This window comes from Camellia sinensis, chromosome 6 (genome assembly GCF_055761805.1).
Source record: "Camellia sinensis isolate YWXY chromosome 6, ASM5576180v1, whole genome shotgun sequence".
Classification (NCBI taxonomy): Eukaryota; Viridiplantae; Streptophyta; class Magnoliopsida; order Ericales; family Theaceae; genus Camellia; species Camellia sinensis.
In genome coordinates, this window is record NC_138966.1 from 109283710 (window position 1) to 109304075 (window position 20366).

The 20366-nt window shown below is 34.8% G+C and overlaps 2 protein-coding genes across 5 annotated transcripts; both read left to right on the top strand.

Annotated features, from left to right (window-relative positions):
• The first annotated feature begins 450 nt into the window (after window positions 1-450).
• Window positions 451-9200, top strand: LOC114301044 (uncharacterized). 4 transcript variants are annotated; one of them, XM_082874428.1, is made up of 10 exons: window positions 471-774; window positions 904-1026; window positions 1175-1228; window positions 3357-3437; window positions 3565-3653; window positions 3751-3825; window positions 5227-5288; window positions 5370-5429; window positions 7338-7541; window positions 8813-9200. In XM_082874428.1, the coding sequence occupies exons 3-10, from the start codon at window positions 1190-1192 to the stop codon at window positions 8914-8916; spliced, it is 714 nt and encodes a 237-aa protein (XP_082730554.1). In that variant the 5' UTR covers window positions 471-774; window positions 904-1026; window positions 1175-1189; the 3' UTR covers window positions 8917-9200. The 4 variants fall into 4 exon arrangements, with proteins under 4 accessions (XP_028101744.1, XP_082730554.1, XP_082730552.1 ...); XM_082874429.1 differs by having other exon boundaries at window positions 536-774; window positions 904-1044; XM_028245943.2 differs by lacking the exon at window positions 1175-1228 and having other exon boundaries at window positions 451-774.
• An 818-nt stretch (window positions 9201-10018) lies between these two features.
• On the top strand, window positions 10019-16193 carry LOC114301043 (uncharacterized). The gene is made up of 3 exons (XM_028245940.2): window positions 10019-14882; window positions 15077-15518; window positions 15849-16193. The coding sequence occupies exons 1-2, from the start codon at window positions 11570-11572 to the stop codon at window positions 15469-15471; spliced, it is 3708 nt and encodes a 1235-aa protein (XP_028101741.2). The 5' UTR covers window positions 10019-11569; the 3' UTR covers window positions 15472-15518; window positions 15849-16193.
• Window positions 16194-20366: the final 4173 nt, after the last annotated feature.

A 20366-nucleotide genomic window follows, 5' to 3' on the forward strand; every position in this document is an offset into this window, starting at 1 on the left:
TTCTATTTTTTTATTTTTCATTTTTTTATATTTTCTATGATTTTTTTTAATATTTTAAGCAATTTTTTTTTTAATTTTAGACATACCTAACATAAATATATTTAAAAAATATAATATTTATAAAAAAACTTTAAAAATACACTAAATATCAAAAAATAATACGAAAATCCAATAATTTTTATTTTTATTTTTGTGTATATATTAATTTTTTAAAATATTTTTTCATAAAAAATTATTTAAAATTTAAAAAATATTCATTAAAAAATATATAAAATATAAAAAATTAATTTTAAAAAAAATTAAATTTAAAAAATTGAAACTAAATACAGTAAAAATGTGATTGGTAAGTATAAACTAAAAGGTAATGTGATTCCTAAGTACATTTATTTAAGAAATGTTAAACAAATTTTTAATTACAAAATAAATAGTAAACAAATTAGATTAAAGAGTGATTACATCATGAGTGACACGAAGTCCAGTAAAATGAAAGTTCGAAAGATGAGATAAATGGGGCGGTCTCCGTGGCGATACGACCGCCACCGTCAGCCCTACTCCATAATCCCCATCTCTCTCTCTCTCTCTCTCTCTCCTCCTCCTGTGTATAAAAGGAACCAGAAAAGCAGAGCCACGCGAGCCTCTTAGAGCGGAAACTGAAGAAGAAGTAGTAAAATTCATAACCCCCCCACCCAAAGAAAGAGGGCACAAGGCGAGAGCGGGTTTTCAGAGACTTCCATTACCTTTTACCCGTTCCCAACTCGCTCAACACTCACCACGGTTACTCCTCTACCTATTATTCCCTTCTTCAGATCTGATTTCTGTGTACCCTTTTGCTGTTTTTTTGTTGGGTTTTTGATTTTTTGGAGAAAAAATTGTGTTTTTGATTTTGGGTTTTTCTGTGTTTAGATGGATCGGTATCAGAGGGTAGAGAAGCCGAGGCCAGAGACGCCGATTAACGAGAATGAGATTCGTATAACCACTCAGGGGAGGATGAGGAACTACATTACTTATGCTACCACTCTGCTTCAGGTCTCTCTCTCTCTCTATGTATGTATACATATTTAGAGAGCTCACTGTACTGGTTTTGAATTTTGCTGTTGAAATCTAAGCATTGTGCGATTGTTTTTCATGGTCTGTTTAGAAGTACGTTTGAAACTACTTGTTTTTCTCTTTTCAGCACTGAAAAACGGGAATGATTGGGGAAGTATTGTCAGTTCTTTATGCAAATGAGGTGAAGAGTTCTGAATGCATAATAAAAATGATGTCTTTTTGAAGAGGGAATAAAAATAAAAAGCTGTATAAAAGTTTATGATGCCAATGTGTGAACAATTAGGCAATTTTTGCCCTTGAGGATGTATAATTTGATCTTATGAGCTTACATCTTAGGTAATTGTTACTGGACAAGGTCTTTGCTAATATATGAGTTTTGGGCTGTTCGCCAATCTCTAAAAAAAAAAAGAGAGTTTGTATCAATGGTCCCATTTGCATGGACGCGACCATAGTCATAAGAAAACTCTAATATCCTAGCAGTTATGTTTTGAATGCCATTATCAAACATGCTACACTATCATTCCAAAACAATAAATTTAGCAATCCAAACCAAATATATATTTTTTCTACCATTTGTTTTCCTTAAATTTTTTGTATGAGAAAAAAGAACGTCAATATAATTGGTTAAAATCTAGAACTAGTGGAGTTGCCAAGAAATATTTAGAAGAAGGTGGTTCTATTGCATTGAAATGTGTTTGTATATGACTAATTTAACTATTAAAAAACTTCAAACATTAGTAGAAATGCATTTTAATGTATTGTGTCTCATTAATTTTCTAGTTATTTATGAAATGGCATCCATATATTTAGAAGTATTTTAGTACACTCACTAATGTGATGTATATAATGTGTGTGTTTGGAAAGTTGTTATTTTAGTAGGCTATTTAAGTTTTTGGCTAATTTAGTAGGCTAAAATTTTTGTATTTAGGAAGATAGTTAGATTTTTTTGTAGTTAGATGTAATGTTTGTGAGAGAAAAAGTGAAATAATTATGGGTTTGATGTGATATTATTGGCTATTTTAGTCTATTTTGTTTTTTGTGAATTTTATCCAAAAAAGCCAAAAAATAAGCTTTCTCAAATCATAGTGCATTTTAAAGTATGTTGTGTACCCATTCATGTTCTTGTTTTGCATACTAGAATGATTCATGTTCATTATAACATTGGTTTGTGTTCTTGGTAACACTTAATCAAGCCAATTTGCCCAATTTACCAATGCTCTTGGCTCATTGCCTCTATTTTGTTGATACTCTTCTTTGACAAATAAAAAGAAATTTTATTTTTGTTTTTTCTTTATTCTCTCCTCAATGATTTCCTTTCATTTGAGATTTTCTTTGTTGGAAACCTTAAGGGCTTGTTTGGTTGTGCTATCTTTTTTTTTTTTTTGAAAATAACTTTTTAGTGTTCTTTAAAAAGTTGTTTGTTTTATAAAATTTTCCCAAAAAAAGTTATTATGAATATTCTCCGAACAAGTTTTTTACGTTACGAAAAATGAAAACAAAAAATGCAAATACAACCAAACAGGTCCTAAGAATGTGGTTATTTTGGAATGGGTACTAGTTTTCTTCTCTCTTTCTATTCAAGGTGGCTTATTGTTTCATGCCGTGATGCATGCATTTTGATTGAGCTCTTTTGAGTGTTATATTGATGGAACTGCTAGGATTTCTGTTGATGTTCCATATACCTTTATTTTCTAATATTTGTCTTTATCATCATCGCTTTTGTTAACTCATTTGACATTTTCAATATTTACATGCTTTGTGCATTGCAAATGCTCTTTCCTACATATCACGAACTTGGTAGGCCAAATGTTGGACTCTTAACCTTTGATGTCATAACCTCAAATATGCATTATTTATAGACAAAAGTATCTGGTTATTGGGGAAAAATCAATATACTAATAATCTCAAAACAGGATCAACTAGGATGTAAATAAAGCATTGCGTTGAAATCTTCTTTGGTGTCAAGGTCATAGTTATACATAATCGACTTTCTGGAAAGTGTAGAAGAATGATACCTATTAGAGGGTATACAATGCATTACAGACGTATGATCATTATGCTTCAACCGGGTTATTCTATTCCAACTCTTAGAAAGAAAAGAATGTAAATCAAAATATTTAATAGCATGGCAATACATTTATGCAAAAGTTCTAACTTGAGCGCATGCAATGGAAAACTACACATTAGAAAACAGTATAACATTTTATCTATAAGTGCATCAACGTTTCTTCTGGTCTTTAGATTTACTTTTATTCTGTCTTCTCTATCTTAACTCCTTTTTTTTTTTTGTTTATTTAATGTTTTTGTAGGAGAAAGGATCCAATGAAATTGCTCTAAAGGCCATGGGCAGAGCTATCAACAAAACTGTGATGATTGCTGAATTGATTAAGGTGGTTCTTTTCTCCTGTTTGGTTCTTGTGGGAAATTGTTCAAATAGCCCTTAACCCTTCTCCAGAAAAATTGTCTATGCTGTCTTCTATGTATTACATGCTAATGAAAACGAGTTTTCTGTATCAGAGAAGGATTGCTGGTCTCCATCAGAACACGTCAATTGGTTCAATGGATATAACCGATACATGGGAACCATTAGAAGAAGGCCTTCTTCCGTAAGAAGCAAAGCATCTTCTTATGCTTGTGAACTTAGTCATTTTGTCTAGTGCCATTTTGATGGTTATTAAGCTGATAGATTTTTTGCTAGTGCAGCCTAGAAACTACTCGCCATGTCTCAGTGATAACAATTACTTTGTCCAAGAAGGAACTGGATACATCTTCTGCGGGGTAAATTTTACTTTCTTCCCTTATGTTATTTATGTTTGTGATAATCAACTTGAGATTTTGGGTTAGGGATGGAAGGTTATTATTTATTAGTGGGTGATATTAATGCAGGATTGTACAAGTATGGCTCGTGTATATTGTATCTGTTTGCATATATGTGTTTATCTATTATTATTGCTTCTTGAGGCCCTATGTGAAGAGTTGCTAGCCTACATACACGTCATAAGTGTGCTTATTCTTGCCCACAAGTGGAACCCTTTACGGTTCCATATTAATTAGGAAGTTTGTAAATAATTGTGAAGTTCATACGGGGTCAGTAATTCAAGAGGTCCCAAGGGATGGGATTTTGTGTAAAGTATCCATATTCAACTAACATTGACAACCTACACTTGGAGGTTTTTTTTGTTGCTCTGATATTTTTAACATAGTGAAGAGCCTGTAATCCTTAATAAAGGGTTGCATAAAGTACTTCAGAGTGAAAAATTGCTTGTCTATAGGAATCCTTCTCCTCTGATCTTATAGCTGTATAACTCCCTTCTTAGTATATATCACTTATGAGATATTATGTACAATTAAGGTAATTACAGAGGTCCTAAGCCTCCAGGGTTGGTCATGTATGTTCTTGGTCATGTGTGGACAGTAATTCTATTTTGGTGACTATAGATGATGTTAATGCTTGAAACGCTGCCATGCTTGGCAAACAAATCAATTGTTTGGGGCGTTCTGTCATTGACCTAGGTCCTTCACCTTCACTACATTGATGTGGATTGCCCTGTGAAGTAGCAATAAAACTTTTCTAGACATTTGTAATTCATGGTCTAATTAGACAACATTTAAACATCGGAGTTGTGAAGAGGAAAATGATCCATTTCATCTTGACTTGCTTCTGTTTTTATTTATTTATTATATTTTTCTTTCTTAAAAATTCCAAGTTGGGTTCTTCTCCTACCTGTATCAAATAGAACATGCTGAGCCAACTTTGATGGACCGTACAATCATTGGGTGTCAACCAACAAACAAAAAACTAACAATCTAAACAATGATTCGATGAATAGAATTGAGGTTTTATACAAAGAGTCTCTTTCTTTGGATTTACTTGAAAAGAGGATTAGATTGTGTAATGATGAGCCTAAAAAAAAATACATGCCCAAAATATATGATCTTATGAACCCAAAATATATGATCCTATGAACCCATTGTTTAACTATCCAAAATTTGACTACATTTGAGCTACCCTGCCCTTTGTTTCCTTTTGTAGGTAATGGTTGATGATCATCATAGTCTTTTTAAGTCTTGGTCTATGGTTGAGAACCTTTAAATTTATGTAGAACTTTAGTATGATAAAGTGTATCTGAACATTTGAGTTGCTAATGATTAGTATCCCATCTTCTAATTAAATTGCAGGTACCAAACACCTATTCCGGTTGATCAAGTGAAACCATGGAATGAATATGATTATGAAGGAGGTAAATAAATATTATATAATTCTCTATATTATTTTTTTTCTAAAATATTTTTATAATTAGGTTGTTCTTGTATGGAATCAGAGGGATCTCCTAATATGCGTGGGAGAGGACGTGGTGGTCGGGGAAGGGGTAGAGGAAGAGGTAAAATACTCTGCATTTTATTCCTTTGATTCTGCTTTTGGAAATAACATTGATGGTGTCTTTAAGCAATTGCATTCTTCATTTGATTGTTATCTGTGCAGCTTTTATATGTGCGACTGTCAAAAAAAGATGAACAAGCACTACAAAAGAAGTTTTGCCATGAATTATTAAATTCCTTTAAAGCCAGTACAAATGTTGTGCGAGATTGTCATGAATATTTTGAAAGAAAGATTATGAGAACTAATTAACTCAATAAAGTCATACTACTTGAGGTTAGGAACATTGATCATTCTCTGCCATTTTTCTGTATATAGGGTGTTAAACTAACTATTGATTTTGAAATAGATCAGATTTTTTATTTTTTTTTTGGATAAATAAAAGAGATCAGAATTTATTGGAAGTGTAGGAATTTTAGAAAATAAATATGAACAACAGATATTTAAGCGAAAGATGTGAATTAAACATAAGATGGTGTTATTTCAAATGGATTGATTCTTGCTGGTGGTTGGCTGGAATGAAATTTTGCGGCATAGACAGCTGATATACAAAGATCACTTTATAATGCACAATGCATAATACCAATCTTTTGGTAGTTTGTTATCATCCTTGAAGTTCTCTCTTCCTTCCACCTGTAGTTTGAATAGAGTATGGCTTAAGCTTTATTCATATAGGAATGAGTGTTGCACCTCATACACAGGTAGGTCTGCTATGAAGCATTAGTTACATGTAGGTTTGGGCTTTGAAGGGTTAGAAAAAGGCCCCTCAAATAATTTTTGCTTCCCCTAGAAACAAAAGAAAGTATAGAGCACTAATCGATTGATTGGGTGTTCAATCTATTTCACATTCGTTTGTCCTCTTTTTTCTTCCAGTCTGGCCCCTAGAGTATCCTCTGGGGGAATTAGATTCAAATTTTGATCAAGAATATATTGCTCAACAGATAGAACCTGCGCTTGGTGAAACTTCAAATAGGTTCCCTGTATAGCACCGCATTGAATGTGGTTCCATGTGGTAGCCTGATGGGCTGGTTGGTTAGATGATGTTTATACTGTGGGTAGGAAAAGACTGGTTTTCTGTATAATATCATAAAAATGAAACAAATTTAAGTAGTAAAGAATGAAATAAATAACATATAAAGAGAAGGAGTGAAACAAATATCTTTTGGTTTTCGAACCTTGGCATAGAAAGAATAGGAGATTGCCTATAAAAGTATTTGTACCAACACTCTTCCCATTTTGATGACCCAATCAAGGATGTGGTTTCTTGAAATAAGGCTTTCAGAAGTTTGACTTTAATAAAAATAAATAAATTATATATGTATAATGATAAAGAATTTTTTTAGCAAAATAAAAAGTCGAATGGATAAATTGTAGGGTGTTTTTGTTTTTGAAAAGATTAAAAAGGTGGGTTATAAATTTAACAAATTTAGGGGGGCATATATAATTTGAGGTGGCAAATTGAAAGATATTTGCAAAACCATAGGTGAAAATGTATTTGTTTAAAAGTTGAGCAGGGGCACATGCCCCTTCGAGGCCTTAATTGGCTCCGCCACTGATTGCTGGAGACTTGCAACAGTTGAAGCTAGAATGTGAATTCACATTGAGTGCAGGAATTGGGTTTCAAGTTATGATAGTTGATGCAATATTAAAAAAATGGATAATGTTTGGTTAAGAAGCATTTCTATTAGGGGCCAACATATTAATTTTCAGCACCCTTTGTCGGTGGCTATGGTGCTGTGTTGTCGATTATATTGCTTTATTTTTGCCCCTGTTCTGACTCCTTATGAAGTGTAATAGCCACAAAACCGTTTGTCATTGGCTATAGTTTTGCCTTGTGGATTATAGTGCTTTATTCTTTCCCCTCTAACCTGACTCCTTATGAAGTGTAATAGCTACAATCTATCTTCTACAGGGAGTAGTAACAATGGAGTGGTAGAATACAATGGAGATGGTGGATGGGATGGTGGACGTGGATATGGTGGAAGAGGACGGGGTAGGGGAAGAGGCCGTGGTTTTCGTGGACGTGGAAGAGGCTATGGTGGTGGGGATATGCAACAAGACTTGGGTGGTTACAATGACTATGGTGGATCAGGGGCACCGTTTGCTCAAGGCCGCGGTAAGTATATTTATATGTTTGCCATTCCAAAGATTTCTCTCTACTTAAGTAAAATGTGATGGTCAATTAACAATAGTGGAGTTGAGAACTTTAATAACCACACACCAGTGACCCTTGTCATTTTTCTTTCATGAGCTTGTCGAGGGTGGAATTTCTTGTAAGCTGCAGCTGGGATTAGTTGCATACTAATGTGCGTCATGTAGATTAACTTTTTCCTGGATAAATTACAGTTTTCACCCTTAAAACTTCTGAATTTTACTTTGATACCTGATTTTATCTGAATTTCACCCTTACATTTGGTCCTTCTATCAATTATCATTAAAAATTTGGACGGAAAGTGATCACATGATGGCTGCGTGAATACATTTTAAGGGCATTAAACAATTTTTTTAATGATAAATTACACTTTTCATCCTCAAACTTACACTCAAATTTCAAACGGTGGGATGACTGGGGGATCACATTGAAACACATGTTGAAGTTTGATGACCTAATTGTTGCAATTAGAGATGAGGGACCAAAGTGAAGTTTGGGTGAAAGCTTGAGGGTGAAAAGTGCAATTTACCCATTTTCCTCCTTTCTTATGTTCCCTGGATCTGTCTGTCTTTCTTGAAGACCTTTTACTTTTAGGAAAATTAGAATTTATCCACTTGAACTATTACTCAGTATCACTCTGTCCTCTTCAACTACAAATTGCTACACTTGCTACCTTGAACTGTCAATTTGTACCAATAAAATATTGTAGAATGCTTGAAATGACCCCCTTTTTTTTTTGTTTTCCCTTCTCCTACCCACCCACGACAACAGCCATGGCTGCTGACGTGCATAGAAGAAAGAAGGGAAGGGAAGGGAAGGAGAAAGAGAGAGAAAATATGAAGAAAAGAAATAGGTCATTTAAGCATGTCACAATATTTAAGATTTCATGTGCATGTCATGTCAAATTTTTATCCATTTATGTGACGGATCCTTAACAGAATGTTTAGATTAATGCAAATTGATAATTCAAGGTGGCAAAGTATAGTGCTTTTAGTTGACCGGATAAACTGATACTGAGTAATATGTTCAAGAGCGTTTGCCTTTTTGTTTCATTGTACATGTATACGCTTGCAGAGGTGCTGAATCTAGAGTTCATAATTAATGTTGGATACGTCAAAATCTTGCTTGGCTGATCTGTGTTCACAAAAATATCTAAATTCAGCTGGTTTTGGTTCATTTTTCATGTATTATATTTATTTTCAACTTTCGACATTAATCTCCATGGATCTTTGCAGGCCGTGGACGTGGGCGTGGACGCGGACGCAGCTGGGGCCGTGGGCGTGGGCGTGGGGGTGGTCAGGATTTCCGATCTGATGGTCCAGTCCAGGCAGCTGCCTGACCGGCAGAAGGTACAGCTCTTAGATTGGTAGTTCTGGATGCCTGCTCTGCTGATTATGTCTTCTTCTCATGAAAAAAGGGGGAAAAAAAAGAGAGAAAAAAGTAGTGTAATTTCATCAATGATTTTCTAGGAATATGGGTTAATAGTGAGCAGCTGCTGTTTTTGTGCAGCAGCCATGTTTTTTTGTAGTTTGTAGGATTATTTTAATTTAATGATGACAAACTAAGTTGTACAATTCCTCTTTTTAGGAGAAATAATAGAGCAGTACATTCTTTTATTCTTAATTCTAACTATACCGCCTCTTTGCTGAATCAGAAGTTTCATGAAATTTTTGTTGTAAGGTTGTTTGGACTTTGCATTACTTGTTTTCAGTCGTCAGCTTTGTCACTGGCCACCCTTTCTAGAAGTTGGGTGAAGTATATATCATTTAAAATTCATCATATTAATAAATAAGTTCCATAGGACTATGCAATGGTTTATAGGGGCGTGTGTGTGTGTGATACATGTAACTAGAAGTTTTTGTGTTGTCCTATATAAAGGGTACTATAGTGGGCTACATGTAAGTGAATTGAAGTTAAGTTGAAGAAGGTTATAATAATATTTGTATATATTAAGTGTTTTAATTGAATTCTTAGTTCATATCGAAGGAGATCTGTACAAGTCCTACCTCATACAACCGTACATCTCAATGCATACTTGTACCCTCTAGCACAATTTATTTTAAGCTTTCGCTGCCCTTAACATCTCCTGCCTCCCCTGTGTTCCATGAAAAGGGTGAGCTGAAATGTTTTTGGTGTGCTGTTGGAATTGGCATAATGGGACTATGTATGCATTCTATTGTTGGGATTGCTCTTTCTTTCTTTTTTTTGTTTAATTTTTAATTTTTTTTATTGTGTTTGGGAATGCTCTTTTTGGTTGAACTTTTTTGCATGTGTCCATTACTCTTCTTTTCGACGAGGAAAATCTAAAGGGTTTCGAAGACAATAGGCTAGAAAAACTGACCTGGGGAGGATGGTACATGGGTGAGTGCACAGCTGACACACACCCACACAAACATTCTTCCATGTGATGAGGATTGTAGTGCTGTTTTATGTTATGTTGCTCTTTCTTTCTTTTTTTTGTTTAATTTTTAATTTTTTTTATTGTGTTTGGGAATGCTCTTTTTGGTTGAACTTTTTTGCATGTGCCCATTACTCTTCTTTTCGACGAGGAAAATCTAAAGGGTTTTGAAGACAATAGGCTAGAAAAACTGACCTGGAGAGGATGGTACATGGGTGAGTGCACAGCTGACACACACCCACACAAACATTCTTCCATGTGATGAGGATTGTAGTGCTGTTTTATGTTATGTCCCAAGCAGAGAGGGACTATGAATCTGTGATAGCTTGCCTTGTTGAGAACTCAGAGAAAGTGATTTCATCATATGTTTTAAGTCTTCAAGGCAATTTTATTTTATTTTATTTTTTCAATTGGAAGGAAGTTGATTCTTACTATAATCCACTACTAAGGTAATATTTGATTCACTGGAATAAAACGGAATCATTCCATCAAAATATTCAGAGGAATGAAGAACAGAAATGACACCATGGAAATCAAAAGGCAAGTAAAATTATGAGACGGAATTTCTCCAACTGTGAAATTCAGTCCAACTGTTTGTAAACTTAAATTTTATAAACTAGTACATCAATCTTCAATGGTTCATCCAGAATTTGGTAATTTCCAAATCCAGATCAAAGCCTGGCCAATTTCTTGGAAACCCAGTTAAAGTAAAGCTTGTAGTATGTATACACAAGTAAGCCCTTTTTTTTGGCATATCTATTTTCAGTGAGATATGTAAATAAGTGAGACTATTTGTAGCACACAAAAGTTGACATCATGAGTCAATTTTCTTAGTTGGATGAAGTCATACACAGTATTACCCATTGAGACAAAAGATGGCCAAACTCGACACCCAAAAGTCAAGTCTTTGTAGGGAACCGAATCCCTTGATTATGATTTCTTTCCCATTGATTTATACCTAAAGAAAACAATTGTTGACTAGACAAAAATAGCTAAATGAACTCTCTTTCCTTTTTCCAAACACCTGTTTGTCTATTTTGTGACGTTTTCTCTTTTTTTTGGGAGCAATTATTGGATACCGCGGAGAATATATTGTCATGTGATGCTTTCCTCAGACATTATTAGTTTACACAATGGAACATATCAGCAATGTTCGGCACCTAAAAAATTTATCCAAAAAAATACTGGAGGGTTGAGATTCATTTCAAGTATGAGTTTCACTATATATAATTAAATTTTGACAACACATTATATTTTGGGTAAATTTGTGGACAAATTTTATAGTTTCTTAACTTTTATTGCCTAACAAGAGGGGAATCACAATTGACACTTAATGGTTGGTATGGGGTAAACTTTATTGCTTGCACCCATCTTCTTCTTGCTGATCTGGAAAGATCTTATAGATCAGTTGACCAAGCTCAACTTGCAACCAATAGGCGTACAATTTTCAAACTCATATCATAATTCTCAAAGAAATCGTGTTTTTTTTTAATTAAAAAAATTCAATTATTTATTGCACTCTGTATCTATACATACCTCTCATTGCACTTCAAGCTCTTCAGCTCCCTTCTTAGCTTACATTGAAACATCAACAATGACATCATTAGCAATGTCTCCTTCCAAACAGTTCCTTTCTTTCCAAGTCCAGTTTATCTTTCTCATCATCCTTGTGCTGGTCTCTTCTTCCCATTTTGCTGCTTTTGCTTATTCTCCGACTCCAAAAACAGAAGTAGTGGCTCTTTTAACGTGGAAAGCAAGCCTTGACAACCAAAGCCAATCTCTCCTATCATCGTGGGTTGGAAGCAACCATTGTAATTGGGTTGGAATTCGTTGCAACAAGGTCAACAGTGTCACCCATATAAACATTACGAGTTATGGTTTGAGAGGTACGCTTTCCAATCTTAATTTCTCGTCCTTCATTCATCTCCTCAGCCTCCAACTTTTTAACAACTCACTCTATGGGAACATCCCTTCCAGCATTGGGAGCCTTTCAAGACTCTCATATCTTAGCTTGGCCGCCAATAATTTGTCTGGAACAATTCCACCTGAACTAGGCAACTTGATGAATCTCAAGATCTTGTACATGAATAGAAATCAAATCAGTGGCTTCATCCCTCGAGAAATAGGATTGTTCAGCTCTCTCAAGGAGCTTAGTTTGTATTCTAATAATCTCACAGGTTCAATCCCTCATTCTATAGGAAACTTGAGTGATTTAACCCTTTTGTTCCTTTATGACAACAAACTCTCCGGATCTATCCCTCGAGAAGTTGGGATGTTGAGTTCTCTTGTTATGCTTGATTTGTCTGCAAACAACCTAGTGGGTTCAATCCCTGCTTCTATAGGTAACTTGAGCAACCTAGCAATTCTATACCTTTTTCAAAACCAACTTTCTGGTGCAGTCCCTCAAGAAGTTGGGTTGTTAAGGTCTCTCAAAGAGCTAGTTTTGGGGTCTAACAATCTCACAGGTTCTATTCCTACTTCTATAGGGAACATGGACAACTTAACGATCTTGTACCTGTATGAAAACCAACTTTCTGGATCAATCCCTCAAGACGTTGGGTTATTACGGTCACTCAATGAGCTCATTCTATGGTCTAACAATCTCACGGGTTTAATCCCTGCTTCTATAGGAAACTTGAGTAGTTTATCCACCCTAACCCTTTCTGAAAACCACCTTTCTGGATCAATCCCTCATGAAGTTGGGAACTTGAACAGTTTATCCACCCTAACCCTTTTTGAAAACCACCTTTCTGGATCAATCCCTCATGAAGTTGGGTTGTTAACGTCTCTCAGTAAGCTTGCTCTGAATTCTAACAATTTCACGGGTTCAATCCCTCCTTCTATAGGGAATTTGAACAACTTAACAATTCTATATCTTTATGGCAACCGACTTTCAGGAACAATTCCTAATGAAGTTGGGAATCTAAGGTCTCTCATTGAACTTGATTTGTCATCAAACAATCTTATTGGGTCAATCCCTACATCTATAGGGGACTTGGGCAACTTAAACGTGTTGCACCTCCAGGCAAACATGTTCTCAGGATGGATTCCTTCAACTATTGGAAACTTGACCAAGCTCAGTGCGTTAGATTTAGCTGTAAATCGATTATCTGGCTACATTCCTTCAGAGATAGGAAAGTTAAAATTCCTTGAGTTTCTTGGGTTGACCAGCAACCACCTCACTGGCTCTATACCTCTAGGATTGAGTAATCTTACATATTTGAAAAATTTCCATATAGGTTACAACAAACTTACCGGTCATTTGCCAGGACACTTATGCTTTGATGGTGGATTACTTGCATTGAGTGCAAACAACAACAATCTCACAGGTCCCATCCCAAAAAGTTTGAAAAATTGCCATAGCTTATACAGAGTTAGGCTTGATGGAAACCAATTTTCAGGAAATATATCAGAAGATTTTGGCTTGTACCCAAACTTGATTTACATTGATTTGAGTGATAACAATTTCTACGGCGAGCTATCTCAAAAATGGGGAAAGTGTCATAATTTAACTAGTCTCAAAATGTCTAATAATAATATTTCTGGTGGGATACCGCTTGAATTGGAAGAGGCAGCTCAGCTACAGAAACTTGACCTCTCTTCAAATCATCTAGTTGGAGAGATACCAACAAAATTGGGAAGGTTGGTTTCATTGTTTGACCTTAAGCTGAATGATAACAAACTCTCGGGCAACATTCCTCAAGTGTTTGGCAAGCTTTCCAATCTGGAGAATCTTAACTTGGCAGCAAATAATCTAAGTGGTCCGATCCCTATAGAACTGGGGGAATGCTTGAAACTATTAAGCTTGAATTTGAGCAACAACAGAATTGGGAAAAACATTCCTTTAGAGATAGGCCATTTACAGGGCCTTCAAAGTCTTGATATTGGTTACAATTTGCTAATAGGTAAGATACCACTACAGATTGGTGAATTACAAAGCCTAGAAACATTGAATATCTCCCATAATGAGCTCACTGGTTCCGTTCCATTATCTTTTGATAATATGTTAAGTTTGACATCGGTAGATGTATCTTTCAATCAGTTGGAGGGTCCTATTCCTAACATGAAAGCTTTCCGAGAGGCTCCATTTGAGGCGCTCAGAGGTAATAAAGGTTTGTGTGGTAATGCTACTGGTTTGAAAACTTGCTCGCCTAAAATGAACAATGAGATTGGTAAAAAAAAGACAAACAAAGTAGTGTTACTAGTTGTCCTAATTTTTGGATTTTTATTGCTTTTGCTAATGGTTCTCGGAATTTTTATGGCTTTTCATAAGAAAGTAAGGAACACAACAAATGAACCAAGACAAGTACATAATCAAAATTTGTTTGCAATTTGGAGCTATGATGGGAAAATGGTGTATGAAAACATCATTGAAGCGACTGAGAACTTTAGTACCAAACATTGTGTTGGGGAGGGAGGATGTGGTACTGTTTATAGAGCTGACCTTCCAAGTGGTCAGGTAGTTGCTGTGAAGAAACTTCACGAATCACCTGATGATGACTTGACTAATCTAAAAAGCTTTACGAGTGAGATCCATGCGTTAACAGAGATTCGCCATCAAAACATCGTAAAACTTTATGGTTATTGTTCACACCCGAGGCACTCGTTTTTGGTTTATGAGTTCTTGGAAGGGGGAAGCTTAGGAAATATATTGAGCACAGAGGATCAAGTATTGCAATTTGATTGGATTAAGAGAGTGAATGTTGTCAAAGGTGCGGCAAATGCTTTGTCTTATATGCACCACGATTGTTCACCTCCAATCATCCATCGAGACATATCAAGCAAGAATGTTTTGCTTGATTTAGAGTATGTGGCTCACATCTCAGATTTTGGCACAGCTAGATTTATGAAGCCTGACTCATCCAATTGGACTACATTTGCCGGGACCTATGGGTACGCTGCTCCTGGTATGTAATTTTCTATTGCAGTGATTTTATCTCAAAGTCATCCATATAATGTTCATTTTAATTTATCAATCTTTGCGTATTAAGAGTTTTTGATTTCACTTGATTTAAAAGAATTGTTATCTGGATATGGAACAATTCTTTATATATTTTTTAATTACTATTTTCTTCTGTTGGTCATTTGTTTGATTTGGTAGAACTTGCTTATACAATGGAAGTAGATGAGAGGTGCGATGTTTATAGTTTTGGGGTGCTCACACTGGAATTGATTACGGGGAAGCATCCGGGTGATCTAATCTCCTCTTTGTCATCATCTTCATCCACCTCATCAACATCAACTGTGCATGGAATGTTATTGAAGGATGTGTTGGATCAACGTCTCTTACCTCCTAAGAATCAAGTGGCGGAGCAAGTAGTTATGGTTGCGAAACTAGCATTTGCATGTTTACAAGCCAATCCATTATCTCGGCCAACCATGAGACAAGTTGCCATGAAGCTATCAGATGATCGTGTAACCATGAAGATATCAGATGATCAAAGTCCACCTTTGCAAAATCAATTTCACACGATAACTTTAGGACAACTCTTTTGATATCACCTGTTCGACCTCTTTGAGTGTTTGCCTTCTATCCTTAGAATGTATGCTGTTCTTGTTTTTCATTTTCGACATTTTCTAGTCTATTTTTCTGCTCTTTTTCACTACTAGCATTTTCAAAAATTTTAAATAACTAATTTAAAAATATCTATAAGCACAACCCCATAGTTGCAAGCATTATAAATGAATGGTTCCAATAAAAAATTTCTACTTCTGTATCTTGAATTCATTCAACATTTGAGTGGCTCAGATGATTTAAAAATTTATAAGCTATAAATTCCAGATTTGCCTTTTTATACTCATTCCGTATTCAAAACTTGCTTGGTCTATATCTTAGCAATTTGTGTGATAATTTATTTATTTATTTTCTACAGAGTAATTTGGAGATACCTGTACAAAGTGGTGTTGCACAATGCTTCAAAGAAAGAGAAATTCACAAGGACGTAGTTTGGATACCAAAGAACAGTTAAAAGTGTGTCATTGAAACCAGAGCATAAGACGACATGTTGATTTAGCAATTTGTTTGCTAACTTCTGTGAACAAATCAGAAGAAATTGAAAAGAAAAATGAACAGCACAGATTTAGATTAGGTTTTTTTGTGATAATTTTTTGAGTAATAATCTTAAAATGGTGGTTTAAACCTCAAAATATAATCATTATTGTACTAAATATTATTTCAGGGAATCATAATTATACAGATTTATACGGTTGGGTACAAATAGATTTCTTTTAATGGATGAGAATCATTATTATACAGATTTCTGAGGGATCATCGAGCTTTCCAAAACTTAATTGAATATCCATTTTCAACCTGTCAACGAAGTCCTTTTAATAGAAGAGGTAGCCTTTAAATGACATTCGAACTTATCGATCTCGGAGTGGGATAGCCTTTAAATGGATTCCTAGAGATGCAAATCAGGTTGCACATTGGTAAGCTTATAATATGAAGGACAAGCTCCCTTTTGATTGAGTGGGGAACCCTCCTTCTGAGCTTTAAGGCTTTTCTAGCGTTAGATTCTCCCGGTAATCCTTATGGCATTTCCTCGTTTAAAAAAAAAGGCCTGATGCTTTTAGCCATCCACTCCAAAAGCCTTTTCTCATGTAGGTCCTATTTCAGATAATTTCAGATTTAAATCAACAAATTTGATTGAGGACTTTTTATTTTAACATTTTCCTATTTCTTTATTTAAAAATTTATTTTCTCTTTTCTCGAGTTGAAAATTTACTAATTAAATATTCATATTCAAGTTTTGCTAACACACACACATATATATATATATTCAATTGATAATATGACTAATTCACTTGTTTCAATTTTTTTTTTTTTCAAACTATCCTTGTCTAGTGATTTTAATTTTGAAATCAAATAGAAAATCAAAAATATATTTGAAAATTAGAACTTATTCAAGTATGATTTGATTTGAAGAAAGTTCGCTAGAGATAGTGTGTGGATTTTGACTTTTGAGCTTCTTTTTTCAAACTCAATAGAGATAATTGTACTAGTAAAAGGGAAGATAATTATCTTTTTTTGAAAAAACCAGCTAAAAATTTCTAATTAACTAGTGTAGCTTATTTTGAGCTTTCTCTTTTGATGGACCTTTTTTTTAATTAAAAAGTGTGTGGAAAGCAGGTGAAATAAAATATTTTTGTTACGACCTAAATTTGCCCTTATAGGTTTAGTATCGTAACCGGTTAGTAATCATTAGATTACCAAAGTCCTTTGAACAGATTATCGTATAATAAGGGACTGCGAAAGTAAATATAGAAACATACATAATCCATATAGCTGTGCCATATAGCTGTGCAGACATATACATGACAGATAATTTAAAACCTTGTATATATAGAGACATATATGACGTCATAGACATCCATCCAACCTTGTCTTTATACACAAAATAGAACAAAAGAATTGGTCACAGAGCAACAAAAGTCCCAAGTTTATGTCATGGTTTACAAAACTCGACCGTTGAACTCTTTCCGGAACCTCCTTGGGAGGCATAACGGTTGGCCGACAAAATAGAGACTCTAGGTCATCAACTCTGAGACTGGTCACGCGCTTGGTCGCCTACATACATAATATAAATAGTGAACGGAAGCCCAGTGAATAATAATAGAGTAAAGGTTTTACTGAATGATATCCAAACAGAAACAAAGTCTTGTACATAATCAGATGTCGAAGCAAAAACAGATTTACATACATATTTCATATTCGTATTCAAAGTTCATACATGTCACATGATAGCACGCAGTACATCCATTAGCGTTAACAAATTCGATGACCCATGAAGGGACGGTTGTGAAGGTATTCCGATGACCCATAAAGGGACAACCATAAGGCATTTCGATGACTCATGTGCACAGAGACGTTTCCGATGACCCATAAAGGGATAACCATAAAGGCATTTCGATGACCGATAAAGAGACGCATATCATATGATACTAAGGATGCCACGAATACATTTTATAAACTTGGACAATCATTCATTCATATGAAACATAGCATTTCAGAAAACTGATCATTTCATACCATCAGAAAATAATTAAAGTTAAACATAACTTTACAAAGTTATTATTCACAGATAGCTTCAATAGCAAAATAGAGGAAGCGGCGATTTGGATAGTCTATAGCGCATGACTTACACAAACACATAGCAGATACACATTGAAACACACGCTCGGAATATACTTAACTCATTACGTTTCGTTCTTAGTGTGTTTCTAAGTCTTATCCTCATTATTATGTCTTAATCTTGGCTTAGGAATGTCTAGCATGCAATGAGAATACGAAAATGCACTTGAAAACACTTGGTCAAATATGCTGGAAACAGGAGTCTCACTCAAGTGTAACTTCCTTCGCTCAAGCAGACGTCCAAACATGTAAGTGGTCGCTCGAGTGCAACTTCCTTCACTCGAGCAGTCTGTAAACTCTGCAAAAGTACTGGTTTGTTGATTTTTTCCGCTCGACGGTCGCTCGAGCATGAGACTGAGGTCCTTGTTCTAGTGCAACTCTGGATGCTTGAGCGGTCTGTAAACCTTGTAAACTTCTGGGAGCATACATTTTACGCTCGAGCCAACTTGTGGTCGCTTGAGCGGAAGTGCCAAAATGCGAGTGGTCGCTCGAGCGCAGGTTCTGTCGCTCAAGCGGAGGAGCAGAATTCTGAAATTTTCAGATTCACTCCCAAGTACCAAAACTCAAATTCAAAGCCACAAATCATGTTCTTTTGGGCCAAAAGCTTGAGAAAACATGTCTAAACTTGACAAACATCATGTATTCAAAACCATTTTGCCAAATCAAGGCCCAAAAGCTTGTCAATTGCTCAAAATTTAACTTGAAGTTTATGAATATGATGTGAACATGACATGCATGAATTGTCATGAACTTAAGCTTTCCAAAACATGATCAATTAAGGTCAAATGGTAATAAATGTGATGAATTCTCAAAACAAGGTCAAGATAGACAAATGCATGTGAGACTTTTGTGAAGTTCAAACTCAAAATGCTATGATACATGCATGCATGTATGGAATTCATCTATTTAAGCACAATTCTTATGTTAACTCATCTATCACACTTGATTTCATGTGGCAACCAACTAAATTACAAACTAGAAGATATAAATTCTTACCTTAGAAGCTTAATTGTGTCCTAGATGTCCAAATGGTTGAGTCACTTAGTTCAACACCTTGAATTCTCTTCAATTTTCCTTCATCTCCTTAAATTTCCAATTCAACACTTGATCTCTCTCTCTCTCTCTCTCTCTCTCTCTCTCTCTCTCTCTCTCACGTTTGATGCCTCAAGAAGGAAGAAATAAGAGTGTAAAGTGTATACAAGGGTCCACTAGTGCCTTATATAGGCGTGGATTAAGGAATTCATTAATTAGGCTTAATTGAGCATTAATTATTCTAATTATTTCGTTCCGAATCAAATTTTAATTAAACCTACCACAATGTTCTAAAAATTCCAACTAACACATAATTCAAGTCAATTTTGTAATCGGATGCCGATGAGGCCTTAAATTCGCAGAACAAAACAGAAACACAAACAGATATTTCTATGGCAAACAGATAGAAACATAAATAATGCAACACACATGCAATTAATTCATAATTTCATCGTAATTACTCATTAGGCATAATTAATCATGGTCTATCGGCTAATCATAGGTCGGGGTTGTTACAATTTCACTCACATTTTATATGCCTTTTGTTTTTTCTTTTTTAAATCTCTTCTTATGTTTATGAATTAAACACAACCTTATGCTCTGTTTAGTTTAAGAATTTGCTGAGAGATTTGGAATTGAAAAAACGGTAGGTGAGATGCAAATGAAATAAAATTATATTTTACAGATATTTCACATACATTTTTTTTAAAAAATTTTCTTTCTCTATTTAAATTTATTAACCAAACACAACCTTAGAGTATTTCAAATATTAAGAGAAGAAGATTTTGTAGGTGGATTATTTATTTAATGCAACCAAGAAAGTTTCTTTCAAATATGAGTATGTTGGGCTAAACTTATGGCTAAACAAATTGTTAAGGTTAGTATGAAGTTACCTACTTAATTATTTATAATTGTTCATATGATTTAAGGGAAAATTAGTCTAAGGTCCCTCTCACATATTTAGTAATGGAAGAGATTCACAATATTATTTTATGATGTCTAAGATCCCTTAACCTCCACACTCATATATCACAGAGAAATTTCTCAAATCAAACCTCATTTTTTTTTCTCTCTCTCACTTTAAATTCTTTCCCTCTGCTAAATTCATCTCTTCTCCCCTCTCTCTCATTTCTGCGTCTCTTTCTCTCTCTAAAATGTTCTCTCTCTAAAGCAATAGTCTTGATCTTTCTGATTGCCCCCATTCCCACCGCCATGCCCATGCCCATGC